Genomic DNA, 15,241 nt, shown 5'->3' with positions numbered 1-15,241 from the left:
CTATGCCCAGATGCACATTAATCCCTAATCTCCTGTGACTCAGTTTATGGGAAGAAAAGGGCAAAGAATTTATGAGACTTATGGAATATTTTCACCCCTAAGACCCTATTGGACAAAGACTGATATGGGTAATTGAGCAAGGCCAATAGGAGAAAACCACATCTTTCTGGACCCCATGCTGGTGCCCCCCATCTTTTTCTTTTTTTTTTTTTTTGTCTTTTAAGGGCCTCACCCGCAGCATATGGAGGTTCCCAGGCTAGGGGTCTAATCTGAACTATAGCTGCCAGCCTACACCACAGCAACGCCAGATCCTCAACCCATTGAGTAAGGCCAGGGATTGAACCCGCAACCTCATAGTTCCTAGTCAGATTTGTTTCTGTTGCACAACGACGGGAATGCCTTCCTTTTTTTTTTTTTTTTTGGCTTCACCCTTGGCATGTAGATGTCCCCAGGCCAGGGAATGAACCCAAGCCACAGTGGCGACAGCACTGGATCCTTAGCCCAATACATCACAAGAGAACTCCTCTTTATTTTTCCTTATGCTTGACTGAAAATTGAAATATTAAAGTTCTGGGAGTTCCCTCCAGGCTCAGTTCATCATGATTCTAAGTGAAATCAAATTATTTTATCACTGCTTAAATCATGTGATTATTGTTCCAGTGTTTTGGGGGCCAAAACAAGTGAGGCAATGGCTTGTTTGAGGCTAAAAAAAGAATCCTAATCCTACCAAACAAAAAGAAAATATCTTGACCTTGACATTTGGTTTGCATATGTACAGTTCCCTGACAATTCTCTGGGAAATTCTTCGTTGTTTTTGATTTGCAGGGCCTTGGGAGGGGCAATTTTAGTCATTTGAGATTTATTACAATGGGCTATTGTAGCAACTGGAAGAACACGGGACTCTGGCTTGAAATCACTCTTACACTGAAAATGATTTTCCTAGCTGGGATTGCTCAGTCCCCAGAATAGATTGTTGAAGTTTCCCCAAGTTCCAATACTCTGAAATGACTCAGGAGCTGGCAAAATGTATTAAGCATGAGTGGGAAATGCTCACCACAAATTCTACTTTATTCTCTATTTGCAGGCTCATGAGAGATTTGAACATCTTTGTGGAGAAAAAGGAGTAATTAGAAATAGTTGATTAATTCATACTTAGAAGTAGTTAATTTAAAGAAATTTCTAATTGGTTCTAGGAATTTAAAATTTATTTACACCTCGTAACATTATCTTATGAGGCTCATAACATTCTTTCCACAATTCACAAAGGATGAAATCCGGGCAGAGAAATTCACTTCCAGTAAAAAAAAATGCATAACTTCAACGGGGTTCATCCTATCTGTAAATGTTGTCACTCATTTGCTCAAGCCCAAATTACAGGCATCATTCTGAATTCTCTTTTCCTTCCTTCCTTTCTTTTTTTGCTTTTTAGGGCCGCAACTGTGGCATCAGTTCCCAGGCTAAGGGTTGAATTGGAGTTACAGCTTCTGGCCTATGCCACAGTCACAGCAACGTGGGATCCTTTTTTTCTGTTTGCTTGTTTTGTCCTTTGTCTTTTTAGGGCTGCAGCCGTGGCATATGGAAGTTCCCAGGCTAGGGGGTGAATCAGAGCTGTAGCTGCTGGCCTATGCTGCAGCCACAGCCATAGCAATTCAGGATTCGAACCCCCAACCTCATGGTTCCTAGTCAGATTTGTTCCCACTGCACCACGATGGGAACACCCTAATAATTCTTCTTCAAAATTCATTCCTTTTTAGGGCCTATATACTTGTGTCTTTTGTCTAGACTACTTTTCCCTTAGAGTAGCTTTCTCATTTCCTTAATTGAATTCTTTGTTCAAATGTCACCTCCTGATCACAACACCTAAAATAAGCCATCTCCTATCTCTATTTATATCCATTTTTTATAGCATTTTACACAACTTCAATGTGTTTATTGAAGTTTATTTATAACAAACTTCTGTGAGTTTATTTCTGTTTTCCTGGAGTTCCCGTGGAGGCTCAGTGGTTAACGAATCCGACTAGGAACCATGAGGTTGCGGGTTCGACCCCTGGCCTTGCTCAGTGGGTTAAGGATCCGGTGTTGCTGTGAGCTGTGGTGTAGGTCACAGACTCTGCTCTAGTCTCATGTTGTTGCTGTGGTGAAGGCCATCAGCTACAGCTGTGATTTGACCCTTAGCCTGACCATATGTCCTGGGTGCAGCCCTAAAAACTCAAAAAAAAAAAAAAAAAAAAAAAAGACGAAAAAATCTCCACAGTTCTGGGAATTTGTGTTGTGGAAAAAGACGAATGTTCAAAATCTTTTATTAGCCAATGTGCAAACATTAGCCTGATAAATATCACTTAGGGTGTCCTTTTTATTGGCACTAATTGAGCGTCACAAGCAAACGGGTGGCTTCTTGGCTAGGTCTCTGTCTGTCTCTCCAGCACTTGGTTAACTGCATATTTCCGGTGAGGTGTCTTTACTAAACTTTCACCTCCTCCACTCTGCTAAAAATTAAAAAAAAAATTCTACTGTTGTATCAGCCACTTTGTTACAAACTCCGTGCCTATTAATAAGCCATATTCTCACGGGATTGTCATGAGTGTTAAACTTGATAGTACTCATGAAGTGCCTAGGACTGTACTGAGTGTTCCTTCAATAAAACAGTAAATATATCTGATGGAAAGACACCATGGAAATCTCAATCTGTTCCTTACGGGAAGTATAAACAGGTAAGGAAGAGGTCAGGCGTGGTCCACAAACCTAAGTCAAATTGATAATACCCTCCTCACCCCTCATTCAGATCACCACCTAGGCTCCAGGGCTGCCCACCAGCGCAAATAAGCCTAGGCTCCCGGAAGGTAAACACATCGAGAAGGGCGGGGCAGAAGGCGGGTTCGGGATGGGTGAGTGGCCCGCTAACAGTGATTGGCAGCTGCCATGTCCACGTGCTTTGAGCTCCGAACCAGCTGTCGCGAGAATTCGATGTAAACAGACCGGTTCTCCAGTGGTCCGACTCCCAGCCTGAGACGCCCAAGTGAGGTGCACAGGCTTTTGCAGCATGATACTGTCTCACGAAGCTACGGAGGTTCTATGTGCAAAGGAAAAGAGACATGTTAGTCACTCCTCCACACCTGCCTGCGTTCGCAACCGAACCTGACACCTCGGCTTCACCCGAACTTACATACTGTTTTGTTTTCCCTCGAGCCCCAGCGGATTGGATCAATTCAGGAGGCGGGCCCGCCTCTTTTCTACTTGCTGGTTGGCGAAGCTGACCTCTGAGGGCGGTGCCCGGCAGCGAACAGTTTGCTTCTGGGATTGGCTAGAAAGGTAGTTCCGCTGAGGCGTGGTAGGAAGTGGTAACCGTCAATCACGAAGGGAGACTCCAAACAGTGAGCCTTGAGCTGGAGAACAGCGTTTACCGGCGGGGCGGCCGGTGAGAGGGCTGGCGGTGCTGTGGCTTTGGGGAGGCTGGGCGAGGACGAGGGACTAGCTGCGTGAGGGGAGAGGGCTTGGCTGGCAGGAATTCGACGAGGGGGATCTGTGGAGATCGGAGGGGGAGGGGAGGAAGGGCAAGGGGCCAGAGGGCGGCCAGGGGCAGCGGTGGCTCAGCGTTGGAGGTTAAGTGGGTAGCGCCGTGCTGGTTGTCTTTCAGGAGAGTGGGATCTGAGGGGCTGGCGAGGGTCTTCCTCAGGAGACAGGGCCCTTGAGGACTGTTCTTGGGAGGCTGTGTTTCGAGAAATAAAGGGAGGAATGGAAATGAGAGAGCTGAGGGACTGGAGGTGAAGGTATCCACTGGGGAAATGGGTACCTGGGCTAGTTGGGGCGAAGGGTGTTTTGGTTGTGGCAGATGGGACTCATCAATGTGCGAGTTTTCAGATAAGGTGATAGAATGCTCCCTGCTTAAAAGAGATGGTTTTAGGGGCTTTCAAGATTAATTCCAGGCTGTGGGCTTTCTTTCCTGAACCATGTAAGAGATCTGTCTCTTTTAACCTTAATCAAGCACATTCCATGCTTTTAAAATCTCCCCAGTGATTCAGGTGCTTTTTAGACATTCGAGGGTCAGGGTTCAATGACGTGACTGGAAAGGATAAGGGGCTTCTAATATAAGTTATTGTTGCTTATTTAGACAATGATGATTAGGTTACAGTAGTGGGGGTGGGGGATGGGGGTTTTAACAAATGGGATTTCAAACATCTTGTTAAATTGTGATCATGCAGTCTTTTTTTGAGTGCATATAATTGAGTTTCAGGTGTACATATATATATGAGTTTCAGGTGTACAACACAATGATTTGAAAGTTGTATATATTGTGAAATGACCACCACAGTAAGACTAGTTCACATCCATCACAATACATGTTAAAATACACAGTCTTATTCATAGAGTCCCCACAGTCTTAGTTGGAGGTATTACCTCATTGTTCCATTTGGTCTTAAAATAGTGTACCAGGTATATTTTCATTGTTCTCAATGGAAGATTTCAGTAAATTCTTTAATTTTGGCTCACAAAGGTAGCACATTTGTTTTTATAAAGTGATCCTGTGCTGGGCTTTGCATCCCTTCCTAGTTTATATTAACAGGGGATCACAGGGTCCTGCAAGAGTCTTAAGTAGTTTTGTGGTTCTTGTCGTGGTCCAAATAAGAAAACCTCAAGAAATCTTTTATCTTACTTTTTCCTCTTCTGCCCTCCCCTCTTTCAGGTGTAATAGGAATTGTTGGGGAATTTTCCTATATTGTAGGTATTTTTGGCAAGGGATCTCTAGCAAGCAGCCCTAAATCTTCCTCCTTACCCCCCCCAATGACAATAATCTGTTTTTTTCTGTCTTTTTGTTCTGGAAACAGGTTTTGTGAATGAAGCAATGGCTACAGATTCCCCCAGAAGACCCAGTCGATGTACTGGTGGAGTGGTGGTGCGCCCTCAGGCTGTCACGTAAGCAAGTTTCAGATAAGCCTAATAAATGAAGGAGTGGTAACTTTCAGGTTTCCTTTGTGAGCAGTGCTTACTTTTGTAAAATCCGTTTAATTTTGGCTTTACAGGATGACAAATATCATTACCAAGGCCAAATAAAAGCAATAATTTGGAGCTCAGGTTGATGTATTTAGCACATTTATAGAGTATGTGAAAAGCACTATGGTAAATCCTTTTTTTTGGTTTTAGTTGTGGGGGCCTGTCCCCAGGGCATGTGGAAGTTGCTAGGCCAGGAATGGAACTCTTCCAAGCTGCTGCAGTGACATCACTGGATCCTTAACCCCCTGTGCCACAAGGGAACTCCACAAATCCTTGAGTACTGTTTTTTTCAAACCTCAAGTTTAACAGTTAGTGGGTCATTAAATCATTTAATGGATCAGGACCATTATTTAAAAAATGAAATAAAACATGAAAGTTGGGAGTTAGTATTGTTTTGTGGCATGCACATAGATATATTCATTCATATGTGTGTGTATGTTTACTAGATTGTGATGTCACTTACGCTAGATCTCAGAAATTTCATAGTCAGTGTCATAGGAAGTACAGTTCTATATTTTAAGCATTTTGTTGTCTTTTTTTTTTTTTTTTTTTTTTTTTTTTTAGGGCCACACTTGCAGCATATGGAGATTCCCAGGTTAGGGGTTGTATCAGAGCTGTAGCCACTGACCTATGCCACCGCCACATCAGATCCGAGCTGTGCCGGGGACCTACACCACAGCTCAGGGCAATGCCAGATCCTTAACCCACTAAGTGAAGCCAGGGATCGAACCTGCTTCCTCCTGCATACTAGTCAGATTCATTTCCGCTGAGCCACAATGGGAACTCCCTATTTAAAGCATTTTTTGACAAAGCATATCTATACTTTTAATCTAATATAGTTTTAAATGTGTATACTTGGAAGCACTATAATAAGTAAAAAATATGCTAGCAAAACAGCATGAGAATTTAGAAGGAATATTTTAGTGGGAATATTTTATTTTATTTTATTTTTATTTCTATTTTTTGATCTCTTGTCTTTTTAGGGCTGCACTCACAGCACATGGAGGTTCCCAGGCTAGGGATTGAATCGGACCTGTAGCTGCTGGCCTATACCACAGCCACAGCATTGTTGTATCCCAGCCTCATCTGTGACCTACACCACAGCTCATGGCAATGCTGGATCCTTAACCCACTCAGCAAGGCCAGGGATTGAACATGCATCCTCATGGATGCTATTTGGGATCGTTTGAGCCACGACAGGAACTCCTAGTGGGAGTATTTTAGATCTTTAGGTTTCATTAAGAAGCTAAATGAATAGAATTTTGGCAGTTAGAGTCAAGCTCACATTTTTGGCAAAGGTAATAGAGTGAGCTGAGGTGGGAATGGCAAGCTGTTTTCATAAATGAAATCTAGGGAAGTTGCCCTGTTTAAAGGAGGTTGCGGTAGACAATTAAGACCCTTGAATACTTGGCTAAGAAGTGAAATTTGTTTTCTGCCTTTTAAAATGTTAATAATGGGATTGTAGCAGTTTGAATTATTTCTCTTGGACAGAATAGCATGATATGTAAAGACTACCTTCTCAGGCTAACAAAAGTATGTGTATAATATGATATTTTACCATTATTCTTCCTTTTTTCCCTCCTGCATTTCCTAAGGCTCTTTATTTCTTTGCTAATGATGGACCATTGCAACAGGTTAAGTTATGAGTTAGGTACTATTTCAGTCTTCCTTTTATAGGTGAGGAAACCAAAGCAGAGAAAAGTTAAATAAATTGTACTTGGTAACAGTCAAGAAAGGGGAACCTGGGAGTTCTCATCATGGCGCAGTGGTTAACGCATCCAAGTAGGAACCATGAGGTTGCGGGTTCGATCCCTGGCCTTGCTCAGTGGGTTAAGGATCTGGCATTGCCGTGAGCTGTGGTGTAGGTTGCAGACGTGGCTCGGATCTCTCATTGCTGTGGCTCTGGCGTAGGCCGGTGGCTACAGCTCTGATTAGACCTCTAGCCTGGGAATCTCCATATGCCGCGGGAGCCGCCCTAGAAAAGGCAAAAAGACCAAAAAAAAAAAAAAAAAAGAAAGAAAGGGGAACCTGGATCAAACTCAAGCAGTTTGTCTCCAGTCTGTGTGCTTATGCAGTGTTCTGTGCAGCCTCACGTATATTGCTTTTTGTTATGCAATACATAATTTTAGTACTTTTGAAGTTATTTTATTTATTCAGTATTCTTTTAACAAATAATGGTTGGAAGTTCCTCTGTGGCTCGGCAGGTTATGAATCCGATTAGTATCCATGAGGATGTGGGTGTGATCCCTTACCTCACTTAGAGGGTTAAGGATCTGGCGTTGTCTATGCTGTGCTGTAGGTCCCAGATGTGGCTTGGATCCCATGTTGCTGTGGTGTAGCCCTGTAGCTGTAGCTTTGATTCGACCCCTAGCCTGGGTCTGGCCCTGAAAAGAAAAGAAAAAAATAGTTCTGTGAAGACATACTTAGTTTTTTTTATGATTGTTTTGTTTTGTTTTGTTTATTTGTTTTTTGTCTTTTTGCCATTTCTTGGGCCGCTCCCGCGGCATATGGAGGTTCCCAGGCTAGGGGTCGAATCGGAGCTGTAGCCACCGGCCTACTCCAGAGCCACAGCAATGCAGGATCCGAGCTGCATCTGCAACCTACATCACAGCTCACAGCAACACCGGATCCTTAACCCACTGAACAAGGCCAGGGATCGAACCCGCAACCTTATGGTTTCTAGTCGGATTCATTCACTACTGAGCCACGACAGGAACTCCAGTTTTTTTTTTTTTTTAATTTAATTAAAAAAAATTTTTTTTTTTAGGGCCGCACTCAGGGCACATGGAAGTTCTCAGGCTAGGGGTGAAATCGGGATGCAGTTACCAGCCTACACCACAGCCACAGCAATGCAGGATCTGAGCTGTGTCTGCGACCTACACCACAGTGCAGGACAACACCAGATCCTTAACCCACTGAGCGAGGCTGGGTATCAAACCTGCATCCTCATGGATACTAGTTGGGTTCCTCAGCCACTGAGACACAAAGGGAACTCCCTGTGAAGATGTCTTAAAACTCTTTTTAAGGCCTGCACATGCAGCAAAATAGAGATCTATTTTGCTCTATACAGGTAAGGGACAAGGTTTGTAACCAGATTAAAGAGGAGGTCATGACATACTGAGTCATCAGCAACAGCTTTTCTTGCTCTAACTAGGGCATGCTTCTGCTCTGACTCAAGAGGAAGGTCCTGCTTAAGCCAAGTCTTCTGTCATCAGTCCTTCAAACACTAGTTAAAAGTTCATCTATATCAAAAGAAGAGAGCATGGAGTTCCCGTCATGGCTCAGGGGAAACGAATCCGACTAGGAACCATGAGGTTGCGGGCTTCCATCCCTGGCCTTGCTCAGTGGGTTGAGGATCCAGCGTTGCCGTGAGCTTTGGTGTAGGTCACAGAGGAGGCTCAGATCTGGCGTTGCTGTGGCTGTGGTGTAGACTGGCAGCTACAGCTCTGATTGGACCCCTAGCCTGGGAACCTCCACATGCTGAGGGTGCGGCCCTAAAAAGACAAAAGACAGAAAAAAAAAAAAAAAAAAAAAAGAGAGCATGTGGCCATAAAAAAGAATGAAATGTTGCTACTTGTAGCAACATGGATGTATTTAGAGATTATCATAGTGAATGAACTAAGCCAGGCAGAGAAAGACAAACATTATACAGTATCACTTATATGTGGCATTTAAAAAATAACAAATGAACTTATTTATAAAACAGAAATAGACTCATAGGTATAGACAACAAACTTATGGTTGCCAAAGGGGAAAGATGAGGGAAGGATAAATTAGAAATATGGGGTTAACATGTGTACTGCTATATGTAAAATAGAGAGACAACAAGGGCATACTGTATAGCACAAAAAACTATTTGATATCTTGTAATAAACTATCATAAAAAAAATCAGAAAAATGTAGAACTAATGACTTTGCTGTTCACCTGAAACTAACACAATATTCTCAATCAACTATACTTTAGTCAAAAAAAAAAAAATTGAGCATGGTGGACTGCCTGTGTGGCCTACAGCATAAGTACATGGCATAACTACATTGTTTCTGCATCAGCTGTGGTTCACTCCCTGGCCCTGGAACTTCCACATGCCATGGGTGCAGCCAAACATTAAAAAAAAAAAAAAAGAGCGTGGGAGTTCCCTGGTGGCCTAGTGGTTAAGGATTCAGCAGTGTTACAGCTGTGGCTCAGGTCACTGCTGAGACATGGGTTTGATGCCTGGCCTGGGAACTTCCACATGCCATGGGTGCAACCAAAAATACCTTTTAAGGGCATAAATTTTAAGAGAATGTTTTAAAAGTTAAAATATCATTTGTATTTAACACAATATACAAAGAAATTAAGAAAGCAGATTAGCAGAATTACCAGGCCATGAGAATTTTTTTTTTTTTTTTTTTGGCTGAACCCATGGTATATGCAAGTTCCTGGGGCAGCAATCAAACCCGCATCATAGGAGTTCCCCGTTGTGGCGCAGTGGTTAGTGATTCCAACTAGGAACCATGAGGTTGCAGGTTCGATCCCTGGCCTCGCTCAGTGGGTTAAGGATCCGGCATTGCCGTGAGCTTTGGTGTAGGTCGCAGTCGCAGCTTGGATCCTTAGTTGCTGTGGCTCTGGCGTAGGCCTGTGGCTACAGCTCCAATTAGACCCCTAGCCTGGGAACCTCCATATGCCGTGGGAGCGGCCCTAGAAAAGGCAGAAAAAAAAAAGACAAAAAAACAAACAAAAAGAACAAACCCTTATCGTAGTTGCAGCCGGCACCACAGCTGCATCATTGACGGATCCTTAACCCGCAGTGCCACACAGGAGATTCTTTTTCTTTTTTAAAAAAATGTTATGAATAACTTTATTAGGGCTCGTAGAAGAAGCTTTTCCATGTTTCGTATTAAGGTGACATGATAAATTTTATCCATTTCACCCTTTTTTTCAGAGAGCAGTCCTACATGGAAAGTGTCGTGACTTTTCTGCAGGATGTTGTACCTCAGGTAAGTGTCTGTGGTGTCAGAAATAGTAAGTTTGCTCTTGTCCAGGGAAGCCTTGAAACAGTCTGTTTCCTAAACTTGACACCAGTATCAGCTTCAAACTTTTGGAGTTCCCATGGTGGTACAGCAGAAATGAATCTGACTAGGCACCGTGAGGCTGTGGGTTCAATCCCTGGTCTCGCTCAATGGGTTGAGGATCCCGCGTTGCCGTGAGCTGTGGTGTAGGTCACAGAGGCGGCTTGGATCCTGCGTTTCTGTGCCTGTGGCATAGGCTGGCAGCTGTAGCTCCGATTGGACCCCTGGCCTGGGAACCTGCATATGCCGTGTGTGCGACCCTAAAAAGAAAAAAAAAAAAATTTAGAAAGACTTTTGATGTTGTAGCACCCTGAGCATTTGCAGGGTGGAACCATTCTTGCTGTTATTAGATGTGCCTTAGTTTTGTGCTGACGGTGGCACAATTATTATTCCTCAGCACCTGCTTTCCTAAAAGGAATCGAGGTGAGATGTGAAGTTGAGAGATGGGGCTTGGGACGGTCTCCTTGGCTTCTGTTTCCAAAGTCTTTCTCTTGTCCTACTTAAATGTTGCCTGTGGGAAGTGAAAAAAACAATATAGGCTTTCTATTTGGTTAACTAGATGTTACATTAACCAGTGCAAGTCTGTATCATGTTCATCTCAGGCAGTGCTTTTATGCCAGTTAGAACTTGCCTGGTTACGAAGTTCCTTGTTACTAAGTTGTAAGAGAGTGAGTCCGTTCCTGTTCCCTTTCTGTAAATGTGACAAAAAAGAATGGGAGCAGTCCTCCTGGGATCATCTCTGCCGCACTTAAGACTTGAGTCTCTGCTCACCCAGACTTAAATTAACATAACACTTGGCACACTCATTAAAAATACTAAGTTCCAGGCCCGTGTCCAAGAGACTTGCACTCAGTGAGATTGTGGTTGGCATCCAGTAACTTGGGTTGCTAGCAAGAATCTCAGGTGATTCTTGTGAAACAGTTTCTTTTTTTTTTTTTTTTTTTGTCTTTTTGCTATTTCTTGGGCCGCTCCCGCGACATATGGAGGTTCCCAGGCTAGGCGTCCAATCGGAGCTGTAGTCGCTGGTCTACGCCAGAGCCACAGCAATGTGGGATCCAAGCCGCATCTGCGACCTACACCACAGCTCACAGCAACACTGGATCCTTAACCCACTGAGCCAGGCCAGGGATCGAACCCACAACCTCATGGTTCCTAGTTGGATTCGTTGACCACTGAGCCACAACGGGAACTCTTGAAACCGTCTCTTTGGGAAGCACTGTTCACTGGAACTTCTGAAGGGAAGAGCTTCTGTGTTTTCTCCTGTGGTGATGTCCGTGTTCTGACCGCCGTGGAATCTGTTATGTTCAGAGAGGACATTCATAGATCCAGTGTCCTAGCTTTATAAGAAGGCACTTGATGGAGTTCCTTTCGTGGCCGGTGGCTACACCTCCGATTCGACCCCTAGCCTGGGAACCTCCATATGCCGCAGGTGTGGCCCAAGAAATGGCAAAAAGACAAAAAAAAAAAAAAAAAAAAGGCCCTTGAAAAGTCTAAAATCCAAATGTCCCTTTAGCAAAAAAATTGTATGACTCAAATAAGGGAAAGTAGTAAGGCACATGGGTACTTCTTTATTTTCAGTCAACTTTAATGAAAATAGGCCACAATGATAAGGTCTGTGGGGTGTATATACTTTCTTTTCCTGAGGATCCTGCTTAAGAAGGGAAGTCTGTTTGCTTGAAACTGTCAGATGTAGTAGCAGTGACTTAGAAAGTGTTAAACATGATCATATAGACAGAATATTGCTAAGGGAGTGCATAGTGAAGAAAGAGGGAAAGAATCAAGTTCTAAAGGACATTGAAGGTAGAATTAATTGAAAGGGTTGGAAAGGTTGGGTACTTGGTAGTGAGGGAAATTGCCTCTCTGGGGATGGTAGGCAGCAGATTTGCTGTGGCTGTGGAACATCTTGTACTCTGTACAGCCCAGGCTTCCAGACAATGTGGGGCAGAAATCCAACTTGGTCTTCTGCAAACTGTACCTTTCTCTTATGCCCTGAGCCCTGACATGAGGCTAGTTCCAAGGAAGGGGCATTTAAAAATTTTGGTGGAGTTCCCATCTTGACTCAGTGGTTAATGAATCCGAATAGGAACTGTGAGGTTGCAGGTTCGATCCCTGGCCTTGCTCAGTGGGTTAAGGATCAGGCGTTGTTGTGAGCTGTGGTGTAGGTTGCAGATGCAGCTCGGATCCTACGTTGCTGTGTCTCTGGCGTAGGCCAGCAGCTACAGTTCCGATTAGACCCCTAGCCTGGGAACCTCCATATGCCGTAGGTGTGGCCCTAAAAGGACAAAAGAAAAAAAAAATTTGGTAATTTGCCTGTCCCTTGGGTGCCGCTTTATCAAATTTTTACAGAGGCACCATTTGTGCTGGTGGAATCCCTGTGTAGCATGTTTTTGTAGGCTGGAGGAGAGAGGCTGTGGTCAGAGGCTTTGAGGGAATAGTTGGAGAGTTTGCTAGAGAAATAACAATACTAGATTGAGTAATGGTTTGAAAATAGGGGCCTGCTAAAACTGATAGGGTAGAAATGCTGGAAGGAAGATTAACTTAGTTTTTATGAGGATTGTGCATTAGAAAGGAGATAGTGAGGAGTTCCCGTCCTGGCGCAATGGTTAAGGAATCTGACTAGGAACCATGAGGTTGCAGGTTTGATCCCTGGCCTTGCTCAGTGGGTTAAGGATCTGGTGTTGCCGTGAGCTGTGGTGTAGGGCGCAGACACGGCTCGGATCTGGCATTGCTGTGGCTCTGGTGTAGGCTGGTGGCTGCAGCTCTGAGTAGACCCCTAGCCTGGGAATCTCCATATGCCACGGGAGCGGCCCTAGGAAAGGCAAAATGAAAAAAAATAAATAAATAAAAAGAAAATAAAAAGAAAAGAAAGGAGATAATCAACGCTATTGTCTGTGAAGATTTGGATCAGAGTTAAGTAAATGTGGAAGTAAAATTGTAATCAAGGATCTATCTAAGAATGAGAATATTCATTTAAGAAATTTATGTTGGGGAGTTCCCATCGTGGTGCAGTGGTTAACGAATCCGACTAGGAACCATGAGGTTGCGGGTTCGATCCCTGGCCTTGCTCAGTGGGTTAACGATCCGGCATTGCCGTGAGCTGTGGTGTAGATTGCAGATGCGGCTCGGATCCCGCGTTGCTGTGGCTCTGGTGTAGGCCGGTGGCTACAGCTCCGATTTGACACCTAGCCTGGGAACCTCCATATGCCACGGGAGCGGCTCAAGAAAAGGCAAAAAGACCAAAAAAAAAAAAAAAAAAAAAAAAAAAGAAATTTATGTTGGGAATTCCCATTGTGGTTTAGCAGATTAAGAACCCGACTAGTATCCATGAGGATTCGAGTTTAATCCCTGGCCCCCTTCAGTGGATTAAGGATCCAGAGTTGGTGCAAGCTGCATCATAGGTTGCAGGTGCAGCTTGGATCTGGTGTTGCTGTGAGTGTGGCGAAGGCTTCAGCTGCAGCTCTGGGTCGACCCCCAGCCTAGGAACTTACATATGTTGCAGGTGCGGCCCTAAAAAGAAAAAAAAAAAAAAAGAAATTTATGTCATGCAAGTCTTTATTCTAGTTACTGTGGAAAGCAAGCAAAAACTCAGGCAGCAGGCATTTACTCCAGCATCCACTGTGTCAAGGCACTGGGTTAAGTTGGCTTCCTGGTTTTGCACAGCATTCAAGCAGTCTTTTTCTGTAAATGGCCAGATAAATTTTGTAGTCCATACAATGTCTGTTGCACCTACTTAGTCCTGCTTTTTTTTGTAAAAGAATGGGTGTGGCTGTGTTAAAATAAAACTTTATTGGCATTCTCTGGTGGCGCAGTGGGTTAAAGGATCTGGCAGTGTTATTGTTTTGGCTTGGATCACAGCTGTGGTGTGGGTTGATCACTGACTCAGGAACTTCTATATGCCATGAGTGAGGCAAGAAACAAACAAAAAAACCCAACCCACTTTATTTATGAACACAGGTGGCAGGCCAGATTTGGTGACTCATGGCCCCCTTTTTTCCATATTTAATCCAAAATCCCCCAGTGGCACTGTGTGGTCAGCCATTTGGAAAATGATTTTTTTAAAAGCTGATGTTATGGGAGTTCCCACTGTGGCTCAGTGGTTAACGAATCCGACTAGGAACCATGAGGTTGAGGGTTCCATCCCTGGCCTTGCTCAGTGGGTTAAAGACCCGGCGTTGCCATGAGCTGTGGTATAGGTGGCAGACGCGGCTCAGATCCTGCATTGCTGTGGCTCTGGTGTAGGCCGGCGGCTACAGTTCTGATTAGACACCGAGCCTGGGAACCTCCATATGCTGTGGGAGCGGCCCTAGAAAAGCCAAAAAGAAAAAAAAAAAAAAAAAAAGCTACTCTTATGTTCCAATTCCTGCCCTATTCTGGGAATCCTTGAGTTCATGGAGCTTAGAAATTATTCTGTGAGTTTCCAGATACCCTTCAAAGGGAAAAAATATGTTGTTAGCTTAGTATAGCTTTTTTAGTTGTCACAAATAGAATGAACTCACACTGTTTTACAGGTGTCATTAATGGTTGGTAGAAACCCTATGCTGTACCCTTTGTTTTTTTTTTGTTTTTTGTTTGTCTTTTCTAGGGCCTCACCCTCAGCATATGGAGGTTCCCAGCTAGGGGTCTAATCGGAGCTGTAGCCCCCGGCCTACACCAGAGCCACAGCAATGCCAGATCCTTAACCCACTGAGCAAGGCCAGGGATCAAACCCACAACCTCGTGGTTCCTAGTCAGATTTGTTAACCACTGAGCCACGATGGGAAATCCAATGTACTCTTTGATACAATAATTGTATTTAGGAAATTTTATTAAAAAAAAATGTCAGGGAGTTACCTTAATGGTTCAGCGGTTAACAAACCCGACTAGGATCCATGAGAATGTGGGTTTGATCTGTGGGCTCACTTAGTGAGTTAAGGATCTGGCATTGCCATGAGCTGTGGGTTAGGTTGCAGACATGGCTCGAGTCTGGCGTTGCTGTGGTTATGGCATAGGCTGGCAGTTGCAGATCTGATTTGACCCCTCCTGGGAACTTCCATATGCCAAGGGTGCAGCCCTAAAAAGTGCGTGCATGTGCACACACGTCAGCAAAGATAAAAGTTAAAGCTCAAAACTTTTCAGTGAGACATGTAACATTTTTTCAGTGTGAAAAATTGTAGCCAGCCCAAATGTCAGTAGCAGTTAAGCAAATTATGATACATGGTCCCTA

The 15,241-nt window shown here is 43.9% G+C and overlaps 1 protein-coding gene across 12 annotated transcripts in view; it reads left to right on the top strand.

The window, feature by feature from the left end:
* BCAS3 (BCAS3, microtubule associated cell migration factor) overlaps positions 3,278-15,241 on the top strand; it is a 580,495-nt gene continuing 568,531 nt past the window's right edge. For 4 of the 12 annotated variants that reach the window (XM_021068160.1, XM_021068161.1, XM_021068154.1 and 1 more), the window contains exons 1-3: positions 3,278-3,415; positions 4,824-4,911; positions 9,912-9,966. In XM_021068160.1, the coding sequence (XP_020923819.1) occupies positions 4,841-4,911; positions 9,912-9,966 (126 nt within the window). In that variant the 5' untranslated portion in view covers positions 3,278-3,415; positions 4,824-4,840. The remainder of the gene's footprint in view (positions 3,416-4,823; positions 4,912-9,911; positions 9,967-15,241) is intronic. The other 8 variants (XM_021068162.1, XM_021068158.1, XM_021068157.1 and 5 more) reach the window with 3 other exon arrangements.

The sequence above is a fragment of the Sus scrofa genome, chromosome 12, assembly GCF_000003025.6.
Source record: "Sus scrofa isolate TJ Tabasco breed Duroc chromosome 12, Sscrofa11.1, whole genome shotgun sequence".
NCBI lineage: Eukaryota > Metazoa > Chordata > Mammalia > Artiodactyla > Suidae > Sus > Sus scrofa.
The sequence above is the reverse complement of the archived record's forward strand: the minus strand, read 5'-3'. Positions and strand labels throughout refer to the sequence as shown.